This window comes from Furipterus horrens, unplaced genomic scaffold (assembly GCF_987537825.1).
Source record: "Furipterus horrens unplaced genomic scaffold, mFurHor1.1.pri manual_scaffold_3, whole genome shotgun sequence".
Lineage (NCBI taxonomy): Eukaryota > Metazoa > Chordata > Mammalia > Chiroptera > Furipteridae > Furipterus > Furipterus horrens.
This window is the reverse complement of record NW_028327173.1, coordinates 87,554,350-87,577,026: the sequence shown is the minus strand read 5'-3', so window position 1 is coordinate 87,577,026 and position 22,677 is coordinate 87,554,350. Positions and strand designations below refer to the sequence as shown.

At 43.8% G+C, this 22,677-nt stretch overlaps 1 protein-coding gene across 1 annotated transcript; it reads right to left on the bottom strand.

Moving 5' to 3' along the window:
• Positions 1-10,156: 10,156 nt before the first annotated feature.
• On the bottom strand, positions 10,157-15,115 carry PPP1R3G (protein phosphatase 1 regulatory subunit 3G). The gene has a single exon (XM_090269832.1). The coding sequence runs from the start codon at positions 14,258-14,260 to the stop codon at positions 13,196-13,198; it is 1,065 nt and encodes a 354-aa protein (XP_090125958.1). The 5' UTR covers positions 14,261-15,115; the 3' UTR covers positions 10,157-13,195.
• Positions 15,116-22,677: the final 7,562 nt, after the last annotated feature.

Sequence of the window (22,677 nt, the reverse complement as noted above, 5' to 3'; positions counted from 1 at the left end):
TCATATTTTAATTCATTCAGTTTTGACTGAGAGCCAGCTGGTGCCAGGTGCCAGGGAGAGACCAGTGAACAAGACACAGCCTCTGCCTTCACAGAGCTTGCAGTCTAGCAGGGGAATTAAATGAAAAAATGACAGGCCTAACACGTGTTACAAAGGGTGAAATGCAGGTACTCTAGGAGCTGATGATGGGGGTCAGGGAAGGCCTCCCTGAAGAAGGAAGATTTAAGAAGAGGAGAAATCCAGGCTGCCAGGAGAGGAGAATGCAGCAGAACAGAGCAGACAAGAAGCAGAGCAAGATCCTCCTGTTTCCGGCGGCTTCACACTTCCTGGCTTCCTGACCCTGGAGAGGCCCAGCTGCCTTTAGATTCTACACAATACCCCACTATCCATCAAACCAACTTGCCTGTTTGCTCAAGCTGGCTTGACTTAGTTTCTATAACTTACAGTTTGGAACATCGACTAATGCTTTTATGGAACTATGAGGCCTTGTTGAGGCCTGCAATAACTTCACATTTCTAGGAGGTTAGGTCCCCACTGAAAAGGAGACCTAGTCCCAGTGTCAGTCCTATAGAAGAAGTAGGTAGCTGGAACCTGATGACAGGATTTAGGGAGAGGAGAGGGAGGTTGAGATCTTGCCAGATACTAAGAGATCTAGATGTCTTGCCACCCTCGTGAGAGACCAACGAGGAACCCAAGTGAAATCTCCTTTCTTGTGGATGAACTCCAGATATGCTGTCTTCTCTGTGTTTGTACTGCTAGCAGTGTATGGTTAAGAGCTATGGATCTGGGTCTGACTATTCTGGGTTCAAATCTAAGCTCAGTCTCTCTCCCTGGGCACATTACTCAACTTCTCAGACTCAATTTCTTTAGCTACAAAATAGGAGTAATATCTGGTTCTAAGAGTTGTCTTGGAGTCTCGAAGGAGGGCCAAGAAATAACACACAACCTCTTCCCACCCCAAATTTTGTACCATTTAAGAAATAAGAAAAACGAGGATCAGTAAAGACAGATGTCATCTTTATAACTGGTGTAAGCTACTCCCAACACTGCCAAGTGTGAGAGTCAAGTGGGTTAACTAAGTCCATACTGCCAAGGAGACTATTCCAGGGATGTGTGAGTCTACAGTGTACACAGTGCCCAGGTCTCCCACTGGTGTGAGAGAAGACCTACCCTCAGGACCTGTGAGAGGTGAACTCCATAACCAGTGGCTGCCCCGCCCCCCAGTTCACTGTGGGCAGCAGTGAGGAGAGGGGCAAGATAGCACAAGTGGGGAAGAAATCCCTCTCAGCAAGCAGGAGTGGGGGCAAGTTGCCTCCCACCCCCTACTGATAGTTGTTTGAATTGAATAAAATAATCCTGGCAAGTAGCATCCCACGCTATGGGTATCTAACCAAATAAAAACCATCCATTCTCAGCAAGAGAGTGACGGGTTCTGCCCATTGCTGCGCTCAATGGGTGACTATCCTGGGGTGACGTGAGGTGGAATTCTCCACCTCATCTCAGCGGGGGTGTGAAGGCCTCCAACTGCTGGCTGTGACTGCTGAATATGTTGTTTCCAGTTTTTTACTGTTACAATGCTGCTGTAAACATTCTTGTACGTGTCTCTTGGTGCCCATAAGTACACACTTCTGTACATAGGTGGAATTTCTGATCTAGGGGTTATGTGTACAGTCAGTTTCACTAAAAACTGCCAAACAGGTTTTCAATGTGGCAGTGCCACTCCTTGGATGTCTTTCCACATACTTGTGTGTGAGAACAGGATTGATGTAAAGGGGTAGACGGAGCAGACTCTAGCCTGAGAAGCAGCTCCGCTGTGGGAGGCAGGAGCTTCTGTGCGAAGACACACCTCCCTCCACCAGAGGGAGGCAGGCCCGTCCAAGAGGAACAGAGGCAGAGCCACATGACCTACAAGCCCACCCCTTCCAGGGATTGAGTACCAGCCCCATGGGTTCCAGGTGTCAGGTTTATTGTGGAAAATGGCATTGCCTTACATGTGTGGATCTGGGTGGGGTGTGGAGAAGAAAGGCAGGTGGAAGTGTGAGTACAGAAAATGTGTCTGTTAAGGTAGATTGGGGGCTATCTGCACGAAGGTTTGAGTGTCCCAAATGCAAGTGCCGTGAGAGCCATGCCTCCTGCACCCCTAAACCCCCACACATGCCATGGCTGTGCTGTCATAGAGATGAATGAACATCTCTGATAAGATGACTGAGGGAACACTGGCCACTGCAGGGAGAATACAAAGAATTGGGCATAGTTTTATAAGAGAACAGAGTGAACGGCTTTTTGAAGGACAGATGGCTACAGAGGGACAATCAGCCTTGAAAGAGACAAGGAGCAGCTTGGAGGAGAAAGTAAGTCAGGAGAGGGCAGCCACAAGCCTAAGGTCACAAAGAATGAATGTTCAACAATACTAAACTGTGGTTAACAAACAGGAGCCCCCCCCCCCCCCAAAAAAAAATGCTTCGTGAGATAGGGTGGATTATCTTTCAAGGAAGTGAAACAGATATAAGGTGAGCATATACATGTTGTCTACACTATGTCATAACAACATGTATACATAACACAACCAGTCATAGGAACAACAGAAAATAAGTAGCATGTTTGCTGTCCAGGTAACAAGACAGTTTTGTTAGTACATTGGGGGCCAGTGTAGTTTTTTCCCCAAATTGGAAGATTTATTTATTCTTCCTACATTCTGATGAAGTCAGACAGCATTCATCCTCAGGATAGAGTCAGTAGAAACCAACTGGCAGAGGCTAGAGGGAAAGGAAAAAGAACTAAAGATGCCAAGCACTTCACAAATAAATTCCCTTTGTGCTCAAATTCCCTTTGTCTAGTTAGGCAAGAATGACTGCCCTCGTTTCGCAGATGTGAAAACACACACTCGCTAGGAAAGGGGGCTTGTCTGAAACCGCACAGCCGCCAGGACCAAGCTGGTGTGAGGTGCAGGCCTGGCTGGCCTCGAGCCGGTGCACGCTCTCACATCACGCCATCTGCTCTGGCACCCAGATGTGCTTCCTCACTGCATAGCGCCTGACAACGCTTTATACACTTCTCTACAGTAGGTTTTCTTTTTTTAAATGTTTAACTTATTTTTGTTATTACTACAATTTTTTACTTTGAAATGGTTTGAAGCTCACAAGAAATTGCAGAAATAGCACTGAGAATTTCTGTGTATCCTTCACACAGCTTTTCCAAGTGACGATATCTCTCCATAGCCTTAGTAAATGGTCAAAACCAGGAAATTCCCATTGGCACAATACTATTAACTCAGGATTTTTCAGCCTCACACTGATGTTGTAGGCCACACAATTCTTTGTTCTGGGGGCCGTCCTGTGTATTGTAGGATTTTAGTGGCACCCTGGCCTCTACCCATTAGATGCCACCGGTGTGACCATCAAAAATGTTCAACACATACAGAAAAATAACCATACAACACAGCAGTGAACAGAAAATTAAAAAACAAGTCCTCAAAATTGAAAAGACATTCTCAAACCACAAAACTATAACTATCCTTTTTTAATTGACTTTGTTGGGGTGACATTGGTTAATAAAATTATATAGGTTTCAGGTGTATAATTCTACAACACATTATCTGTATATTGTATTGTGTGTTCACCACTCCAAACCAGGTGTCCTTCCATCACCATTTATCTCCCCTTTACCTTCTACCTTTCCCCATGCCCCTCTTCCCTTTGTCAATCACCGTACTGTTGTCCGTGTCCATGAGACTTTTTTTTCCTTTGCTTAATCCCATCACCCTTCTCACCAACCCCTTCCCCTCTGACAATTACCCTTTTTTTTAAATTAAGGAGAAACATGAGGCTGGGTTTTGACTACAGTAATTCTCATTAAATAAACACTTATAAAGCTCACATTCATAGAAATGTGTTACTCATCCCAAACTTCCCACTGGGCACATTTCTCAAGCAAATCTTAAAATGGAGGTTGATGAGGTTATTTTCTCACATTATTAGAAGGAACCATGTAAATGGAATTGCATAAAATGTGCTATCTGAAATAGTGGTCCACTCCTGCTGTTGCTGCTCAGCCCTGGGCCCCACCTGGTTTCAGCTAAGAAGGGCAGACACAGTGTCAGCAAAAGCTAATGCGCATCTTCCCTTCAGCTCTGACAACCACCCCACCCCAGAGAGGACTGGGGGGCTCATCAGCTTCCTTTGGCAGTCAGAGCCCTCCACAGGCAGTATCTCTGGAAAGCTCAGGGATTCAGGACACACACCTGGTTAGGCTCCATTGCATGTTCACACCCTGGAGAAATGACTTGGACATTATGGTGACATTATAGTGGCAGTGGACCTTAACAGCATTGGTGTGTGGGCTAACACAAACTCCATCATCACTCACAAGGAGCCACTGCCTGTTAAGGTGGGTCTCCCTGCCCTACAATCCCAAACCTCCGTTCTCACATAATGAATCATCACACACATCCACCATTGCCTCTGACACATGTGCCTGTAAAGAATGTTGCTGAATCGTTTTAGAAACCCTTGGCTGTAACAAATTTATCTGGATAGTGAAGTTTCCATTTGTACGATCTTCTAAACCAACTGGATGTGGCAGTGCCAAAAGCGAAGGCTTCCAAACTATACCTTCAACCACACGGCAGCCATCAGCTGCAGTCTGTGGGGGCTGGAGGAGAACACGTCCCAGGAAGCAAGCAGTTTGTGCAGGGCAATGCCTTTACAACCCATTGTGAAAATGTTTTCTCTGCCAGAAAAAGCTAATCTTTCAGGACCTATTGCACCAATACATAAATTCATTTTTAATGACTTTCTGGTAAACATCAAAGTCCAAATTAACTCAGGATCTGTTATCAGAAGCAACCTCTAGTTCAGATTTGGGCAGGTAATGGGCAAAGGTAGGGAACTCACAAACCTTTCTAAATACTATGTACTAAGGGGTTTTGGGGTGGTTGTTTTTTTTTAAGATTTTATTGATTTTCAGAGTGAGGAGAACAGAGGGACAAAGAAAGGGAAAGAAACATCAGTTGGTTGCCTCTTACATTCCCCCAACTGGGGGCCTGCCCTGCACCGCAGGCATGTGCCCTGACTGGGAATAGAACCAGCAACCTTTGGTTTTCAGGCTGGCACCCAATCCACTGGGCCATACCAGTCTCAGCTCTTTTTTATTTTTCCTTTTTTCTTATCCCCTTTTTGCAAAGAACATACTATGTGTTTTATTGTTAAGCACTTGTCTTTAATATCCATTTATACCTGTAACTACCCATTTAATACCAATTTATAGCTATCCCAGGGACCTTCAAACTCAATTAGATTTTTAAACTCACCATTCTAATGCAACAACCAGACCTCACTAATCCTGCAGCCTGCACATAGTTGTGACATGGGTGATGGATGACAGGCTTTGGGTTTTCCGGCTGAAAAAGGTAATATCAAAAACAACATGGCTGAAGTCTATGCATAAAGACACAACTGTCCCTTAAACTAACTTAAAGAAACATACAAATAGAAAGCTCTGAACTCTTTAAAGTGGTTTGAATATAAATTCACATTTCTTTTAAAATAGTGTAAAAATTAGAGGGGAAAAAATAAAACCCTAATTCTCTCTGAGAAATACTAACTTCTTTCACCTACTTAGGGTATAAAAAGATACCAGCCTCAACTGTACCACCACAGCTTCCTGCTAAAAGGGTTTTTTACCCAAAGATGTCAAGGCCTGAGGTGCCGAAACCTCTTATCCTCTAGAGAGCAATTCAAAACAGCCCCTTTAAAGACTATTAGTGTCCCATGGCCATAAACTTCTCTTCTGCTGGAGTGGATGCTTCCTCAACACAACACGAGTTAGCTATTTGCAGAAAAAGCTCTGAAGGATTGCTCATGAATTTTTCAACTTGAAGATAAAATGTTTCGAGCTTAGTTCACAAAATCCACCTGCTTTCAATCTTTATTCAATTCAGATTTTCAGACTGAATTTCCTATTTCAGGATACATTGGGATGCTATTGACTCTCCTTGGGAAATGACTTCAGGGAACCAGGTTCAAAGGATCAGAGAAATGCCAACAATATGAACAGGATGAATAAATACAATAATGGAGAAATTATACTGGTCTAATTTCTTTAAATATCTGTAAGTTACCCTAAAGTATCTTTGCTTTCCAGAGATGTTTATAGCTTTTCCAGTTGAACTGGCTCTGAACTCCTGACTTAAATAGAGTTCCATTCTTTTGTTAGATTCTCTAGACAAATCTCACTAGCACATCTTAAAAGTAAGCCCTTGATCTGTGCCATCTCAAAAAAAAAATAAAATAAAAACCTACATTCAGTTGAAATGTGACTATTCTTTCCTTGCCAAAATTTGTCTGCTTATCTGTTCACAGACAACCAAGGTCAAAGAACTAAACTCCACAAAATGCAAATGCAAAGTCTACCAAAAAGGATTCAAAGGAGTTTAAATCCTAATGATCCTAAACTTATAGTATTTACCAATCCAACCACCAGCCCTTGGAGAATTAAAGGACCGTTTAGGGCTGTATTGTGATAGTCTCCTGAAACAGCTCAAGGGAATATTAGAGTAACAAGAAAGCATTGCAGGTTATGGAGCAGAATGTGTCTGTTTTGTAGTCCAGAACAGAAACCTGGGTCAGCCTCTTTCAGGGGGCTTCCAGGCACAGGCCTGCTTACCTAACCAGATGGTTAGGACTGCTCTATAGGAGGAAAGGTGAAGCACTGGGCTGAGCCAAGGTTGTCAGATCCCACCCTGCACCCAGCCCCTTGCCCCTGTGACTGCAAAGAGCACATGCTTGGCCCTTGGAGATTGTCCAGGCCCTGGCATCATGGTGATTTGATGGGCAAAGGCTAGACTGCAAAAAGCTCACTGTCAAGGTTGCTTTTTAAGTTACAACACATCACAGTGCTCTCATTTAACCTAAAAACTTGTGTCCCATTGTGTGAACCAAAAATGCACATTTGATTCTTTTCCATGATGTCACAAAAAAAAAAAAAAAGACACATCCAAACCTCCACGAAAGGCTGTTCCTGAACTCCTGACAAAGCACACATCACATAGATCACAACACTCCAAGTGACTCCAAGCCACATGCTCCTAAAAAAGTGACTGTGTCAGGGAATGAAAAAACTTAGCATATTAAAATATGCAAAAACATATGCTAGAAAGAAGAAATATAGGAAACCCATGAAATGAGGTATAAAGAATCCAATACTAAAACGACAAAACTGAAATGAGCAGAAGTGTCTGCTTCACTGTGAGCTGACATTTTGTGGGCAGGCTCAGGAACCACCAGGGAAGCCCTAACCTGATCAGGGCAGATGGAAGGGCAGAGCTGGTGAGGGTGTGGTCAGGTGGAAAGCCCACTGCCCATGTGACAGGAAAAAGTTTCCCTGTCCATAGGGCCAATGTTCATGGTTCCTGCCTCACTCCCAGGCACTGCAGGAAGACTGCCTGGACTGAGATGCCTTGGTGTCCCCCGAGTTTGCTGCACTCCCAGGATCCTGCATCCACTGCCTACAGTAGGATTCTGGCCTCCTTAGTTAGGTCTTGGCACCAGCTAGCCATCTTGGTTCCTAAACCTGGGAGTCCTGAAAGGAAACTTTGTTCCATACGCCACCCAGCCAAAGGGGGTTCACGCACTTGATGCGCAGCAGTGCCAAACACTGAACACCGAGATGTGCAGTGGAGAAATAAAGCAGCTTATTGGCAGGGTATCACACCAGGAGAACAAGGAGCTAGCACTCAAAATTCAAACTCTCAGATGGTTTTTAATCAAGGGTTTTTAAAGGCAGACATTGGGGATTAGGGGTTAGGGATTGAAGGTGAAGCTGATTGGTTAGTTCTCATGTAAGCCTCAGTGGTTTTCCTTAGTCTGATTAGTTCAGTTCCTGACATCATCTTGTCTGGTGCCTTCCTCACAGTGGTCAGGTGATGTAACTGGTCAAGGAACCAAGATTCAGCAGAGTATTTCCATGATTGTGCATTAGTGACATTATCTTTAAAGCGAAAGGCAGAAACTGCATGTCTTGTGACCACTGTCATTGTTTAAGCTACCATTGTTTTGTGCTTAAATAACTATGAGAGGGGACCCCAGAAAAACAGGAATTATCTTCTGGATGGTGGGCTCCTTGTAGTACAGGTTTCCTCTGCTAGGTGAGTCTTCTAGGAACCCATCTGTATCAGTTGTGAGAGGCTGCATTCGGCTTCAGTAAATTTGGGGGAGAAGACTCTTTCAATGCATTTGCCCATTTCATGATGAGTGCTTTATGAGCACACCTGCCCACACCACACTGAGTGTTCAGCAGTTTTTGACCAAAAATGGCAGGACCCCCGTGCTCCACCTCTTTATTCACCTGATCTTGTTCCGAGTGACTTTTTTTTCTGTTTCCCTGGATGAAAAAAATTCTCAAAGGGGAAAGTTTTGCCGATGTGGAAGAGGGGAAACAAAAAACAGCAGAAGCACTAAAAGACATCAAAATCTATTCGTTCAAAAACTGTTTTGAGCAGTGGAAAAAACGTCTTGATGGGTGTATTGCATCAAATGAAGAGAGTACTTTGGAGATTACTGAAGTTTAAACACGTACGAATAAATACACAATTGTTTATAAATAAATTCCAGTTTTTTGGGGGGGTCACCTCATACATTTTTCTATTATATCAAGCAAAGTGTATTTTAATTTTTACATTTTTTAAAAGATTTTTTTTTTATTTTTAGAGAAAGGGGAAGGGAAAGAGAAAGAGAGGGAGAGAAACATCGATGTGCGAGAGATACACTGATCAGTTGCCTCTTACACGCTCCCAACTGGGGACCTGGCTGGGAATCGGAAGTGGCGACCCTTCAATTTGCAGGCCACTGCTCAACCCACTGAGCCACACCAGCGAGAGCAAAGTATATTTTTAAACATTTCTTTTGGAACCTGCTTTACAGATAGGCAGGCCTTCAGACTATGACTAACTTATTTTATTAATCTTTGACTATAAGCTACCTAACAATCAAAGCAAGTGAAAGCCTATACCTACATCTCTGGACTCTATGATTCAATATCTAAACATCTTTACCATGAATTGTCAGTATCACACAGACAGCCACACTCCCAGCCACTGCTTCAGAAACTCTTTAGGTAGGAACACACATTTCATTTACCATCCCCAGACCCAGTGACCCATGGACACACTTGCCCATAGAGAAGAAACTGGAAGCTCTCTGGTGGAGGCCAGGGTCATTAAATAAGCTGAGAACTTGGTTTTTGATCACTAGAGTTGGGCAAGACACTTAAGCTATTATGTTTTTAAGCAGAATGACCCTCCTTTATTCAAGTTGAGGTAAATATTACTGCAAACAACAGTAATTCTCCTCATTGTGGGAATTTTACTTCTTGGATGAGTATGGGTGTTTTCATTCCATTCAGAAAATACACTCTTAAATATTTCTTCACTCTAGTCAGTATTGCCCCTTCCTTTAAAACTAACTTTTCAAAAAAACAAATAAAGCCTATTTTAACTCCTTACATTTCTTCACAAAATGTTAGCTATATCAATCTGTAATGAAAAATTGGCACTTTCTAAATAAATTAACATTTAAAAGATTACCAGTTCTAGCACTTTGAAAGGCTATAACCATGTGCAGGAAGCCTGGGCTATTAAAAATATTTTACACAACTCTGAACTTTATAAAAGCTGTTCTCCAAGATTCGAAGGAGAGCAAAGCTAGATTTCCTTTCTAACAGCCATGTTTGACATCTGTTTTATTACAAAATAATACTTTTAAAATTAATGGTTTAAATTCCAAAACATACTTTTAAAAATCTATTTTTTTAATGAGAATAGGAAAGTTGCTGTGCATATCTCCTAAAAACCCATCTCATCTATTTTATTCTAGATTTAATGAGTTACCATTCCAAAGGATACCAGACAAGAGGATTTTAGTTTGATGATTATATTGGGATCCTAATTTTATCCTAATTTAATTTTAAATAATTCAAACATTCCAAAATAATGCATTATTACTATGTAAACCAGCATTTCAATCTGAGTTATAGGCTATATACATTATCAATACTTTTCAATTAAAATATATTCATAAATACATATGAAAAATATAAAATGTATCTAGGTGTTATTATTCAATAAAGCACTATTCAAAAAGAAATGGTATACCAGACCCAATACCAAACATTACATAAAAGGACTTGACTACTTTTGTATTTAGTAACAAAAAAATGAAGGAATTCTAATAATTGCTATTTTAATCATCATAGTTTTTATAAGTATATGTGAATTAAGATCATTATTTCATCTATGTGACCATTTTTTAATCTGCTTTACTCCAAGTGTAAAAAGTAATTCATTAACTTCTGCTGACTTTCCACTAATAAGTTACTATTTTAAAATTTTTCCATGATCAATTACTTTGCCAAATACTACTACAATCAAAAGTGATGTCCCTAAACCAGAGCTCAAACTAAATATTTCTATAGCTTAAGACACCCATTTTGAGGCACAAAAATATGTGGCAGTTTTTGTAGCTTGACATTAATTTAGATTGGTGCTACATTTCAGGTGCACTGATTTATTATTTCTTAGATGTGTCAAAAAAATACTGAATGGAGCCACTTTAAAATGGAGCCAAAGATGCCATGCCAGAGAAACTGCCTTGCATGCATTATACCTCAAACCTGTGCAATATTAAAACAGGGCAAAATAACCTTTGAACTGGGTCTAAAGCAACATTGTGCCCCAAAGAATTGTTTGTAAAGGTAACAAAAAAGCAGTTATTATGCTTACAGAACTGAAAATTAAAAAATTGTTTAAAATTAGCATACCTATGTTTCTATACCAATAAAAATGCCTCCCTTCTATTGATCTAATTGTTCCTCTTTCCCTTCTCATAAATACTTTTGCCTTTGTCTCCTAACTGGAACACTATTGGACTTTTGCCTGAATCAGTGCATCCAAAATAGCTATTCTTTGATCCCAAATAAATGTTTATTGTCATTCACTTCTAAAGGACTTTTTATTTTCAGGTTAACAAATGAAAGAAAGCAACAGGTCAATTCCCCTCCCCAATACAGCAATAATTGTACACTGGTGTTTATTCTAATCAAGATCACTAAGAGTAATGTAAACAGTTCTACCTTTACCCAAAGGAGGTATAGTTCAAGTGGCAAATTTTACTAAAAGTTTAACTGCTTTCCCTGTCTGGTGTGGCTCAGTTAGTTGGTTGAAGCATCCGGATCAGGGCACATGTCTAGGTTGCAGACAGGACCCATGTGGGAGAGACAACCAATTTATGTTTCTTTCTTACATCCATGTTTCTTTCCCTCTCTCTCGTCCTCCCTTCCCCTCTCTAAGCATGTCCTCAGGTGAGGATAAAAAAATTAAATTAAAAGTTTCACTGCTTTATTAGTTATAACTCTCATCATATAGTGTTTAAAAAATACTGCTTCTCTAGAGCAGAGATTGGGAAACTTTCTATAAAGTTCCAGATAGTAAATATTTGGGACTTTACCATATGGTCTCTGTTACATCTACTCAACTCTGCTCATGTAGCAGAAAAGCATTCATAGATACATGTAAACAAATGTCCATGGTTGTGTTCCAAAAAACCTTATTTATGGACACTGAAATTTGAATCTCATATCATTCTCATGTGTCACAAAATAGTATTCTTTTGAATTGTTCTAACTATTTAAAAATGTAAAAATCATTTTTAGCTCTCAGGCCCTACAAGAACAGGCTTCAGGCTGAATTTAACCCACCCTTATTTGGTAGTGAAACCATCCCGCCCTCCTTAAAGATTACCATTACAAAACAAATTCATTGTCCTAGTCATTGCAAGAAAATATGAAAACTAAAGAAAGACAAACTACCAAGAGATGTCCAAGGTGTGAAGGAATCAAGTCCTCATCCAGGATGCCCATGCACCCTGCTCATGGCCACCTCATTTTGGCAACCACAGCCATCAGCAGAGAATGAAGAGGGACCAAACCTATGTCCACAGCCCTGCCATGTGCAGGGCACCCATCTGGTTAAGAGCATTTACTTGCTGGGTGTGTTTCATCATCCATCAAGTCACCACTACCTGCTGTGGCTCCAAGTGGGACAGAAAGCCAACTTGTCATGCCCTATCCACTGTACTTGGATCCAGCTTCCCGGACTGCTAATGGCCTAGAAGAAGCTAGGCTCTGTGCTCTGCCTACACAAAGGCAGTTGAGGATGAGTGCCCAGCACCCATGGCTCACAGCCAGGGCCTACCAGCATACTACTCCAGCGTTTCAATTCACCAACTTCTTGTTTGGGCAGGGGAAAGAACCCTGCCACAGAACATATTAAAGAATTTTTTTTATTTTTTTATTTTTATTTTTTTGCCCTGCCTGGGAAATCTGGGTCTTTATAGCAGACAGGAAGGATCAAAGTAAGGAAATTCAGATTCACCACAGCTTAACTACTGTTAAACTGCACACGTCTTCAGCTGAGGAAGCTCGCCTATCTGCCAAAACCTCCCAAACCCCCAGGAGCTGAAATATAAAGTGCAGCGTAAAGGGGTGTGCAAGCGGGTTTTACTTTTTTAAAGGACATTTGTACAAAGGCACAAGTAAATAACGTCTGGTCTGGGCAAACACCTCCCAGAGTCCCGTTTAGAAAAAAGGACAGCGGGCTGAGGCCCCACGGGGTTTCTCTGAGAAATAGCCTTGAGGGAAGGCTCCCGCGCACACCCATAGTCCAGCGCCTGCTTTTGGGGAGAAGTGGCTGAATACTTAGTCTTTTCCCTGAAACCTGTGGGGTCTCCAGCAAACTGCAAAGGCTAAGCCACGATGTCTACAATTAAAAACACATGCCAAGGTCTTACAGCCTCGCTCAGGAGTCAGGAGCTTTTTTCTTGCAGAAAACTACTGGTCAGAGTCTTGAGGATTTCTTTCCATTCTGACACTGGGGTAGAAGTCAAGAGGCCGGCTAAGAAGGCCTGAGCGAGGAGAACAAGGGCCGGGGATTGGGTGCCTTGCCAGGGCTCCCCATGCTTGCTCGCAGGATCTGTCTCGGTGCGACTTTACGACTGAGTGGCTCCCTCCTTTCCTTCCAAGATCCCTTCACTCCAGGTGGACCACGTTCAGCAAGGGGTCCGGGCAAGTCACGGGGCGAAGCTCCCTTCCCACCGTCCCTCAAAGCGCTCTCGGACCGCTCTGGGCTGGGGACCGTGCGAACCGCTCAGAGAGCATCCGCGGGACGCGCATAGCGCAGCGTATAGTTGGCCCCCGCGTTGTTGTCCCAGTACTCGCCTTGGGAACAGCGGTAGCACACTGCGAAGTGGACCGCAACATCCGGTCCGTTCATCTCCTCCTCTTCCTTGGGCTGCAGACCCGGGGGCAGGCAGAGAGAGAAGTGGAAGCTCTCGGCGCGCTGCTCCTCCTCGGCACCCACGGGCCCAGGTACCCCTGATGGCGCCTCCTGCCTCTGGAGGTCCACTGGCTCAGACTGCAGTTCCGCGGGCACGTCCAGGAAAGAGCGCCATTCGGTGAAAGTGTAGCGCACGGCCACCGTCCTCGGCCCGGGGCAGCTCAGCACCCGGCCGGAGCCCGTCACCTCCGCGCCCGAAGGCGCCGAGCAATGAACGCGCTCCAGGCACACGCGCTGCCGCCGGAGGCGTTCGGCCGCGGCGCCCGGCCCGGGAAGCTCGAAGAGAGGACGTAGCCGTGGGGGTGGCGAGGAGAGGGGCGCGGCGGCCGCGGCCAGCAGGCCAGGGAGCTGCTGTAGGTCCTCGGCGCTCATGGGGAAGCTGCGGAGACGGGAGAGTACGGCTGGCGGCACCTGCGGCTCCTCGGCCTCGCTGAAGTGCTTAATGCTGGCCAGGCTCAGCCCCAGCGCGTCCGCGAACTGCACCCGCTTCTTGCACTTGGAACAGCAGCCACCCGGGCTGTGCGGCGCGTCCTCGACCCTCTCGCCGCCCTCTGCGCCCAGCTCCAGGGCGAGCTGCTGTCGCTGCTGCAGTAACTTGGCTGCCTGCAAGATCGGGTCGGCGGGCAGCGAGAAGGAGCGCGCGCGGCGGCGGCGGCGCAATTCCAGCAGTTCCTCCTGCTCCCGGAGGGCAGCCTTCTCCTCCGGGGACAAGGACTCGGCGTCGGGGCTCCGGGACTCCCCTGTGTCTCCGCCGTCCCTGCCACCTTCCACGCAGAGGATTCCGGCAGCGGGCAGCTCCTGGGCTGGCGGGGGGTCTCCCAAGGGCTCAGGTGCCTGCGCCTCCAAAGTTAGCAGATGCGCTCCCTGAGGCTCCATGAAGCCGTCTGGCCAGGGGACGTAACTGGGTCGCGAAACCCCGGCTCAGACTTGTGGAGAATAACACCTTGGATCTTTGACAGCGTGCAGCGCACACCCCGAGCTCCTGAAAAGAACGGAGTTCCATGTGGGAGCCTCGGGGTTTTAGCGGCGGCTGCAGGGCCGAGTGGGAGGAGGATGCGGGTCAGGGGCCGGCTCCCGGCCAGGCCACCTCGGGATTGAACCTGCTCGTGACGGGGGAGGACCTAGGGCGGGAGGGGTGACAGAAGAACACCTGGAAGTGCGGCGGCACGGGGCTAGAGCGCGTGGGCGGGGTTTCCGAACACTCAGGCGGAAAGTGGGAGATGGCTTTCTGGAAGTTGCGGGTCCCTTTCACCTCCCACCCCAGCAGGGCCCGCGGCTGTCCTGCCTCCGGAGCTCCTGGATGAACTCGCGCTCAGCTTTCGTTGACACTGGGGTGAGAAGTCTTTCTCCGACCGGTAAAGTTAGCCCGCAGGTCCTGACCGCTTTGTCCGTGGAGGGTCGCGGGCTCCTCCTGGCAGTCGCATGGGCCCAGGAAGTCCGCGGGGCAGGGGCGCATTGAGGCAAACCCGCCTGCGGGGAAGCTGGGAGGCGGCCGGGCGGTTCGGCCCCAGAGCGTGGAGCGTCTCCCTTACAAAAACCTCAGGCCTCCCCGAGCTCCGATCCCAGTCGGAAGCCCGACCCTGCCGGGCATGCTCGCCTCTCAGAACTTCCGAAAGCTGCTAGGCGTGGGCCTGGGCCGAGTCTGGGCGGAGACGCTGCGGGGACGCGCGGAGAAGCGGGCAGGGCGGCGAGCCCAGAGCTGCCGGAGGCCATTCGCGCAGGGCCCGGGAGCACGTCCCCGCTGCTCCCCGGGTCCCGCGCTCCCCGCCCCCACCGCGGCGGGATACCGACGCCACAGTGCCCAGCGCCGGGTCCTCGCGCGCCGCGAGTCGGGGTCTGCCGCTCCGAGGCTGTGAGAGTCCTTTTTGGGCCTTCACAGAAAGTGCAGAACCCGGGGTTGTGGTGACTTCAAAAGTGGTTTTGTTCTGTTTTGTTTTGTTTTAAGGCAAACTTTACTTTGATCTAAGTCAGTGGTTCTCCAATTTTGGCGCGCATCAGCATCACCAGGAGCGCTTGTGACAATATTGCTGGGCCCACCACCCTGGAGTTCTGAGTCAGTAGGTCTGAGGTGGTGCCCCGTAGCCTTTCTGACAAAGGGCATGCTGATGCTGGGCTCTAGAGACCGAATTCTGGGAACTACTAAGAAACTTATGTGCACGGTGTGCCATTACTTGTATAAAACGTTGGAAAGTCTAGAAACAGACGCACAATTTCACAAAAAATAAAAAGCAAAGCCCTTCTACCCAGGTCATTTAAGGAAGGCATAATAACCTTATTATCTGGCAGAATTTAAAGGGGCTAGAGCTTTAGGGATTTTAGGCATTTGGGTGTGGGGGCAGGTAAAAGAGATGGTAAGGGGAAAGATAAGGATCATATTAATAGCTAATATTGATTGAGCGCCCAACGGTTAACTGACCTGAGGGGCCTCCTTCCTTGCATGATCTTATTTCCAGAACAACCCTGTGAAGTGGAAGTCCTATTATCCCTATTCTACATACGGCACCTAAAGGTAGCGAGAGATTTTTTTTTCATCGATCAGATCTTATAGCTAGTTTGTGGTGGGGTTTGAACCTAGGTAATTTAGAAGAAAGATTTCTCCCGTTAATACTAAGCCAGTCCTGGCTTAGTATTACGTTATGGAGTTAAACACAAAATTTGCAAACTACTTCAAAAATAAAATAAGACCTCAAAGAGATTTTGAAGTTGTGGTGACTCTCTAGGCTACAACCCCCATTAGGGAACCCACTCACTCCAGGGCAAGGACTAAAGAGACATGAGGCAGGTAGGGAGCAGATTTTAAGGAGGCATTACTCTCAGGGTGGTTCAGTGCCCTGGTCCCATCCCTGTCCTATTCTCTTCTCTTTGGTAGAGACATTAGAAGTCTCCATTCTCATGGACCTCTCAATATATGTGTTGGAGGAAACCACAATTAAACACTAAGTCACACAAGCAAATATAGACTCAGCCACTCTGGCAGATGCTAAGAAGGCAGGATCTGACTTGGTCCCCAAGGCCAAAGAAGCCTCTGTGAGGAAGGTGAGTGGGAGTGAACATCTAAGACAGCAAAGAAGAACATTTGAGGCCATCCACAGGCCCTGTGTGGGGGAGGAATGTGGATGAGTAGGACTGGAGAAGGCCTGGGGCCCAAGGGCAGAGAGCAAGGAGAAGCTGGTAGAGCTGGGGATGGAGGAGTAGGAAGGGGCCACTCAGGGCCTGGAGCAATGATAAGCCATTGAAGGATTTTGAGTCACGTGTGTAACTAACCTGATTTGTTTTGAAATCATTCGGGAAGCAGGATGAAGAGCAGATTGTAGGGGACAGAGAAAACATGGGAAAAGCTGTTAGGAGACTATTGCAGTTTTTTGAGTGAATAAGGGTGATCATGAGAGGTGATAATGCTGGGGTGGACAGATTTGAGAGCTATTTAGGAGTGAAAACCAACATTACATGCTAATGGACCAATAGAGGAGTAGGCGAGGGTAGAGAGGTGCTTTTAGGATCTGGACATGAGCAGTTGAGTGGAGACAGTAGCGGTCACTGGGGCAGGGACAACTAGAAGAGGAATAGTGGGAATGCAAGATAATAATAAATTCCATTTGGGGCAGATCGAGCTTTGTAGGTTCTTAAGTTCTTTCTGACCACAATTCGTTGACAACAACTGGGTTCCAATGATTCAAATCTGACTCAGACTACCTGGGATTAAGGGGCTCGCTCCAACAAGAATGCCCACTTCAGGTGCCAGCAGCAAATGCTGTGCCCAGGCCACTACAGTTTGTCTCAGCCAACTACCAATTTGGGGGTTCCCAAGTCCTACACTCAGGTAATCTACCAGACTGGCTCACATAACTCAGATGAAGGAGGTCAGAATATACTACTCCAAAGTATGTCCCTCTGGCATTAAGAACTCTTTTGAGCTGAAGACTATTAACAGCAAAGGAGAAACTCTCTGTCCCACTTTTTGCCTAAAAGCCTGGCATTAATTTCCGTTTGTAAAGGTAACATGAATTTCCATTTGTAAATGTATCTCCTCCTCTTTCTTTTTTTTTTTAAGAGATATAATTGATATATAACATTATATTTTAGGTGTACAACATAATAATTCAATATTTATATATATTGAGAAATGATCACTATAATAGTTCCAATTAACATCCACCACACAGAGCTACAATTCTGTTTCTTGTGATGAGAACTTTTCTTTTCAAAGTGAGAATAAATATCTTTCTAATTTTTTTTTTTTAGAGAGAGAGACATCAATTTGTTGTTTCACTTATTTATGCATTCATTGGTTGCTTCTTATGTGTGCCCTGTCTGCAGATAGAACCTGCAGCCTTGGCATATGGGAGTGACACTAACCAGTTGAGCTACCCAGCCAGTGCTAAGAGAAGTTTTAAGATCTACTCTTAGTAACTTTCAAACATACAATATAGTATTATTAACGGTAGTCATCATTCCACACATTATATCCATCATTTATTTATGTTAAACTAGGAATTTGTACATTTTTATCTTCCTCCCCTTCCCCCACTTCTGGCAGCTACCAGTCTGTTCTCTGTATCCATAAGCTTGGTGTTGCTTTGTTTGTTTGTTTGTTTAGAGTCTATATATAAGTGAGATCACATGGTATTTGTCTTTCTCTGTCTGACTTAATGCACTTAGCATAATGCCTTAAAGGTCCATTCATGTCACATATGGCATGATTTTATTCTTTTTTTATGGCTAATATTCTATTGTATATATGTGCCATATCTTCTTTATCAATTCATCTACTGATGGGCACTTAGGTTACTTTAACTCTTGGCTATTGTAAATAATGCTGTAATGAACATATGGATGCATATGTCTTTTTAAAATTATATTCTATTGATTATGCTATTACAGTTGTCCCAATTTTTTCCCCTTAGCCCCCCTGTACCCAGCACCACCCCACGCCCTCAGGAAATCCCACACTATTGTTCATGTCCACAGGTCATGCCTATAAGTTCTTTGGCTACTCCATTTCCTGTACTGTACTTTACATCCCCGTGGCTATTCTGTAACTACCTATTTGTACTTCTTAATCCCCTCACCTCTTCACCCATTCCGCCATACCCCTCTCCCATCTGACATATTTTTTTAATATGCTTTATTGATTATGCTGTTACAGTTGTCCCAGTTTCTTTTCCCTCTGCTCCCCTCGACCCAGTGAAGCCCCTCCCGCCAGATGCCCCCCCACTTAGTCCATGCCCATTGGTTGTGCATATAATTCTTCTCAACATCTTCCTGTCTCCTCCACTTCCTCCTACTATGCTTCTTAATTACTGTACCATCTCCCTCCCTTTCCCCTCTTCCCCATCCCTGCTGACCTCCCCCCAGTATGTTCCCCATACCTATAGTTCTTTTTCCACTCTCCTTGCCTACTTACTTTGCCTTTGTTTCGATTCCCTAGCTTCTGTTGTTGGTTGTTCCAATACAGTTTCCACTTTAATGTTCATAGTTTTTATCCTCTTTCTCCTAAACAAGTCCCTTTAACATTTCATATAACAGTGCTTTCGATCTGATGAACTCCTTCAGTTTTACTTTGTCTTGGAAGCACTTTCTCTGCCCTTCTTTTCTGAATGACAGCTTCGCTGGATAGAGTAATCGTGGTTGTAGGTTTTTGCTTTTCATTACTTTGAATATTTCTTGCCAGTCCCTTCTTGCCTGCAGAGTTTCTCTTGAGAAATCAGCTGATAGTCTTATTGGAACCCCTTTGTACGTAATTCTCTTCTTCTGTCTTGCTGCTTTGAAGATTCTCTTTATCCTTAATTTTTCAGATTTTGATTATAATGTGTTTTGGTGTGGTTCTCCCTGGGTCCAGTTGTTTTGGAACTCTCTGTGCTTCCTGAACCTGTAAGTCTATTTCCTTCCCCAAGTCAGGGAAGTTCTGCTTCATTATTTTTTCACATAATTTTTCAATTTTTAGTTCTTCTTCTTCACCTTCTAGCAACCTTATTATTCAGATGTTGGCCCGCTTATAGCTGTCCTGTAGGTTTCTGAGCATCTCCTCATTTTCATCACTTTTCATGTCCTCTTTCTCCAGTGGTTGACTGTTGGTTCCTTACCTATGTTCCGATTTGTTGATGTGATCCCTGGTTTTCTTTCCCTCACCACTAGTTTCGTATGTGTTTTCATTCATTTTGGCAGGGCTAGCCTTCATTCCTTCCCCGTCTTGTTTAAGATCTGCTGTTAGGTCTGTAAGCATTTTTATAACCAAAGCTCTGAACTGTACCTCAGAAAGATTTCCTGTCTTCTGAGCCATTAGATTAGATATTTGCTGTCCGGTCAGCTGCATCACCGAGATCTCTATCATGATCTGTGCCATCCTGACAATTTTGTGTTTACCTTTGCTTCTTGGGTGGGGCTGTCACACCTCCTACGATACAGGGAGCAGAGCCCCATGCACTCATTACAACCAGGCAACCCTTCTCACCATGCCATGGCGTTTTCTGTCGGGTTGGGGGTCCAAGGTGAATTCCTGTCGTTCACTCTCCACTGAGAGACTGGGATCCTCCTCCTCCATCCCCACCCACTCCGGGCCTCATAGTCCAAGGCAATGGGTGTCTGCCTTCCCCGGCGTTGGAATTGCAAGCTGACAGGTCTGGCCTGCAGCCGGTTGCTCCCCAGGCACTTCTCACCTCCCCTTAAATATGAGTGTCTGTGCTTACCACCGTCCCACCATCGTCACTGCTGGGGCCACCACCAGCACAGCTTGACCTCTACACCCCGGCTTCACCCCTCCTACCCATCCAGATGAGCACCACTTCTTTATTACTTCATACACTGGACTTCCATTTATTTTCTGAAACTTCTGGTTATTTCTGGTTTTGCGGTAGTTTCATTCCTTGTTAGTAGTGGAGGGAGACAGAGCGCGTCTGTCTAGGCCTCCATCTTGGCTGAAAGTTCCATATGTCTTTTTGAATTAGTGCTTTGGGTTTCTTTGGAATTGCTGGATCCTTATTTGTCTCTTATTATAGCCTTTGTTTTAAAGTCTATTTGTCTGATTAAGTATTCTACCCCAGTTTTTCTTTTTTTAATTTTCATTTTCATGAAATATTTTTTCCATCCTTTGACTTTCAGTCAGTGTGTGTCTTTTGGTCTGAAGTTAGTCTCTTGCAGGTAGCATATTCATTCAGCCACCCTATGTCTTTTGATTGGAGCATTAATCCATTTACTTTATATCCTCCACTATTTATATACCATATCTTCATCCATTCATCTGTTGACAGACACTTAGGTTGTTCCCATGTTTTTGGTTATTATAAATAATGCTGCAATGAACATGGAACTCATGTATCTTTCAAGTTAGTGTTTTAGTTTCCTTTTAATAAATACCTAGAGGTGGAATTTCTGACTCATATGGTAGTTCTATTTTTAATTTTTTTGAGGAACCTTTACACTGTTTTCCATAGTGGCTGCACCAATTTATATTCCCACCAACAGTGCACTAGGACTTCCTTGCACATCCTTTCTTGTCCATTTTTTTTTTTAAGATTTTATTTATTTATTTTTAGAGAGAGGGGAAGGCTAGAAAGAAAAAAAGAAACATAGATGTATGAGAGAAACATTGATCAGTTGCCTCTCGCACATGCTGTAACTAGAGATTGGCCCACAACCCAGGCATGTGCCCTGACTGGGAATCTAACCAGCAACCTTTCTCTTTGCAAGACAATGGCCAACCAACTGAACCACACCAGTCAGGCCTCTTGTCTTTTTGATAACAGCTATTCTAACAGATATGAGGCAATACCTACTAGTTTTAATTTGCATTTCCATAATAATTAGTGATGTTCAGTACCTTTTCATATACCTGTTGGCCATCTTTGGAAAAATGTCCATTCAGATGCTCTGCCCAATTTTTAATCAGATTGTTTGGGGTTTGTTTGCTGTTGAGTTATATGAATTCTTTATTTATTTTGGATATTAACCCCTTATCAAATATATGTTTGCAAATATGTTTTCCCATTCAATAGTTTACCATTTGACTTTACTGATTTTTGGGAGGGCAGTTGTTTGTTTTGTTTTGTTATGCAGAAGCTTTTCAATTTGCTATAGTTCTATTGGTTTTTTGTTTGTTTGTTTTTGTTTTTGTTGCCATTGCTTTTAGTGTCAAATAAAAAAAAAAAATCATTGCCAGGACAGATATCGAGGGGTTTACTGCCTACATTTTCTTTTAGGAGTCTCATAGTTTCAGATCCTAAGTTCAAATCTTTAATCTGTTTTGAATTATTTTTTGTGTATGGTGTAAGATAGTGGTCCAGTTTCATTCTTTTGCATGTAATTGTCCAGTTTTCCAAACACCATTTGTTGAAGAGACTGTCCTTTCTCTATTGTATAATCTTGGCTCCCTTGTTATAAATTAATTTACCATATATGAGCGGGTTTATATCTGGGCTCTCTATACTGTTTCATTGATTTATGTGCCTATTTTTATGCCAACAGAAGTGGTGAGACCACTTTTATTCAACATAGTATTGCAAGTCCTAGACACAGCAGTCAGACAAGAAAAAAGTATAAAAAGCATCCAAATTGGAAAGCAAAAAGTAAAACTGTCATTTGAAAATGATATGATACTGTACATAGACAACCCTGATGGTTCCACAAAAACAAACAAACAATAACAACAACAACAAAACCTTAAAATGATAAATGAATTCATTAAAGCAGCAGGATACAAAATAAATATTCAGAAGTCTGGTTCATTTTTATATATCAATAATGATCTCTTGGAAAAAGAAATTAAGAAAACTATTCCATTTACAATTGCATCAAAAATAATAAAATAGCTGGGAATAAATTTAACTAAGGAGGTAAAAGACCTGTACTCAGAAAATTGTAAGACGCTGAAGAAAGAAATTGAAGAAGATACAAATAAGTGGAAGTACATACCGTGTTCATGGAGAGGCAGAATTAACATCGTTAAAATGTCCATACTACCCAAAACACATTTTTTTATAGAACTAGAAAAAAAAAAAACCTAAAATTTTTTTGGAAACCACAAAAGACCCGAATTAGCCACAGCAATCTGAGAAAAGAACAAAGTTGGAGGGTACCATGCTACCTGATCTCAAACTCTAGTATAAGATCATAGTAGTCAAAACAGCATGATACTGGCATAAAAACAGATGCATATTATAGATCAACAGAATAGAAGAGAGAACCAGAAATAAAACCCACACCTATATGGACAATTAATATATAAGAAAGGAGGCAAGAACGCACAATGAGGTAAAGACACTCTATTCGATAAATAATTTGGAGAAAACTCGACAGGT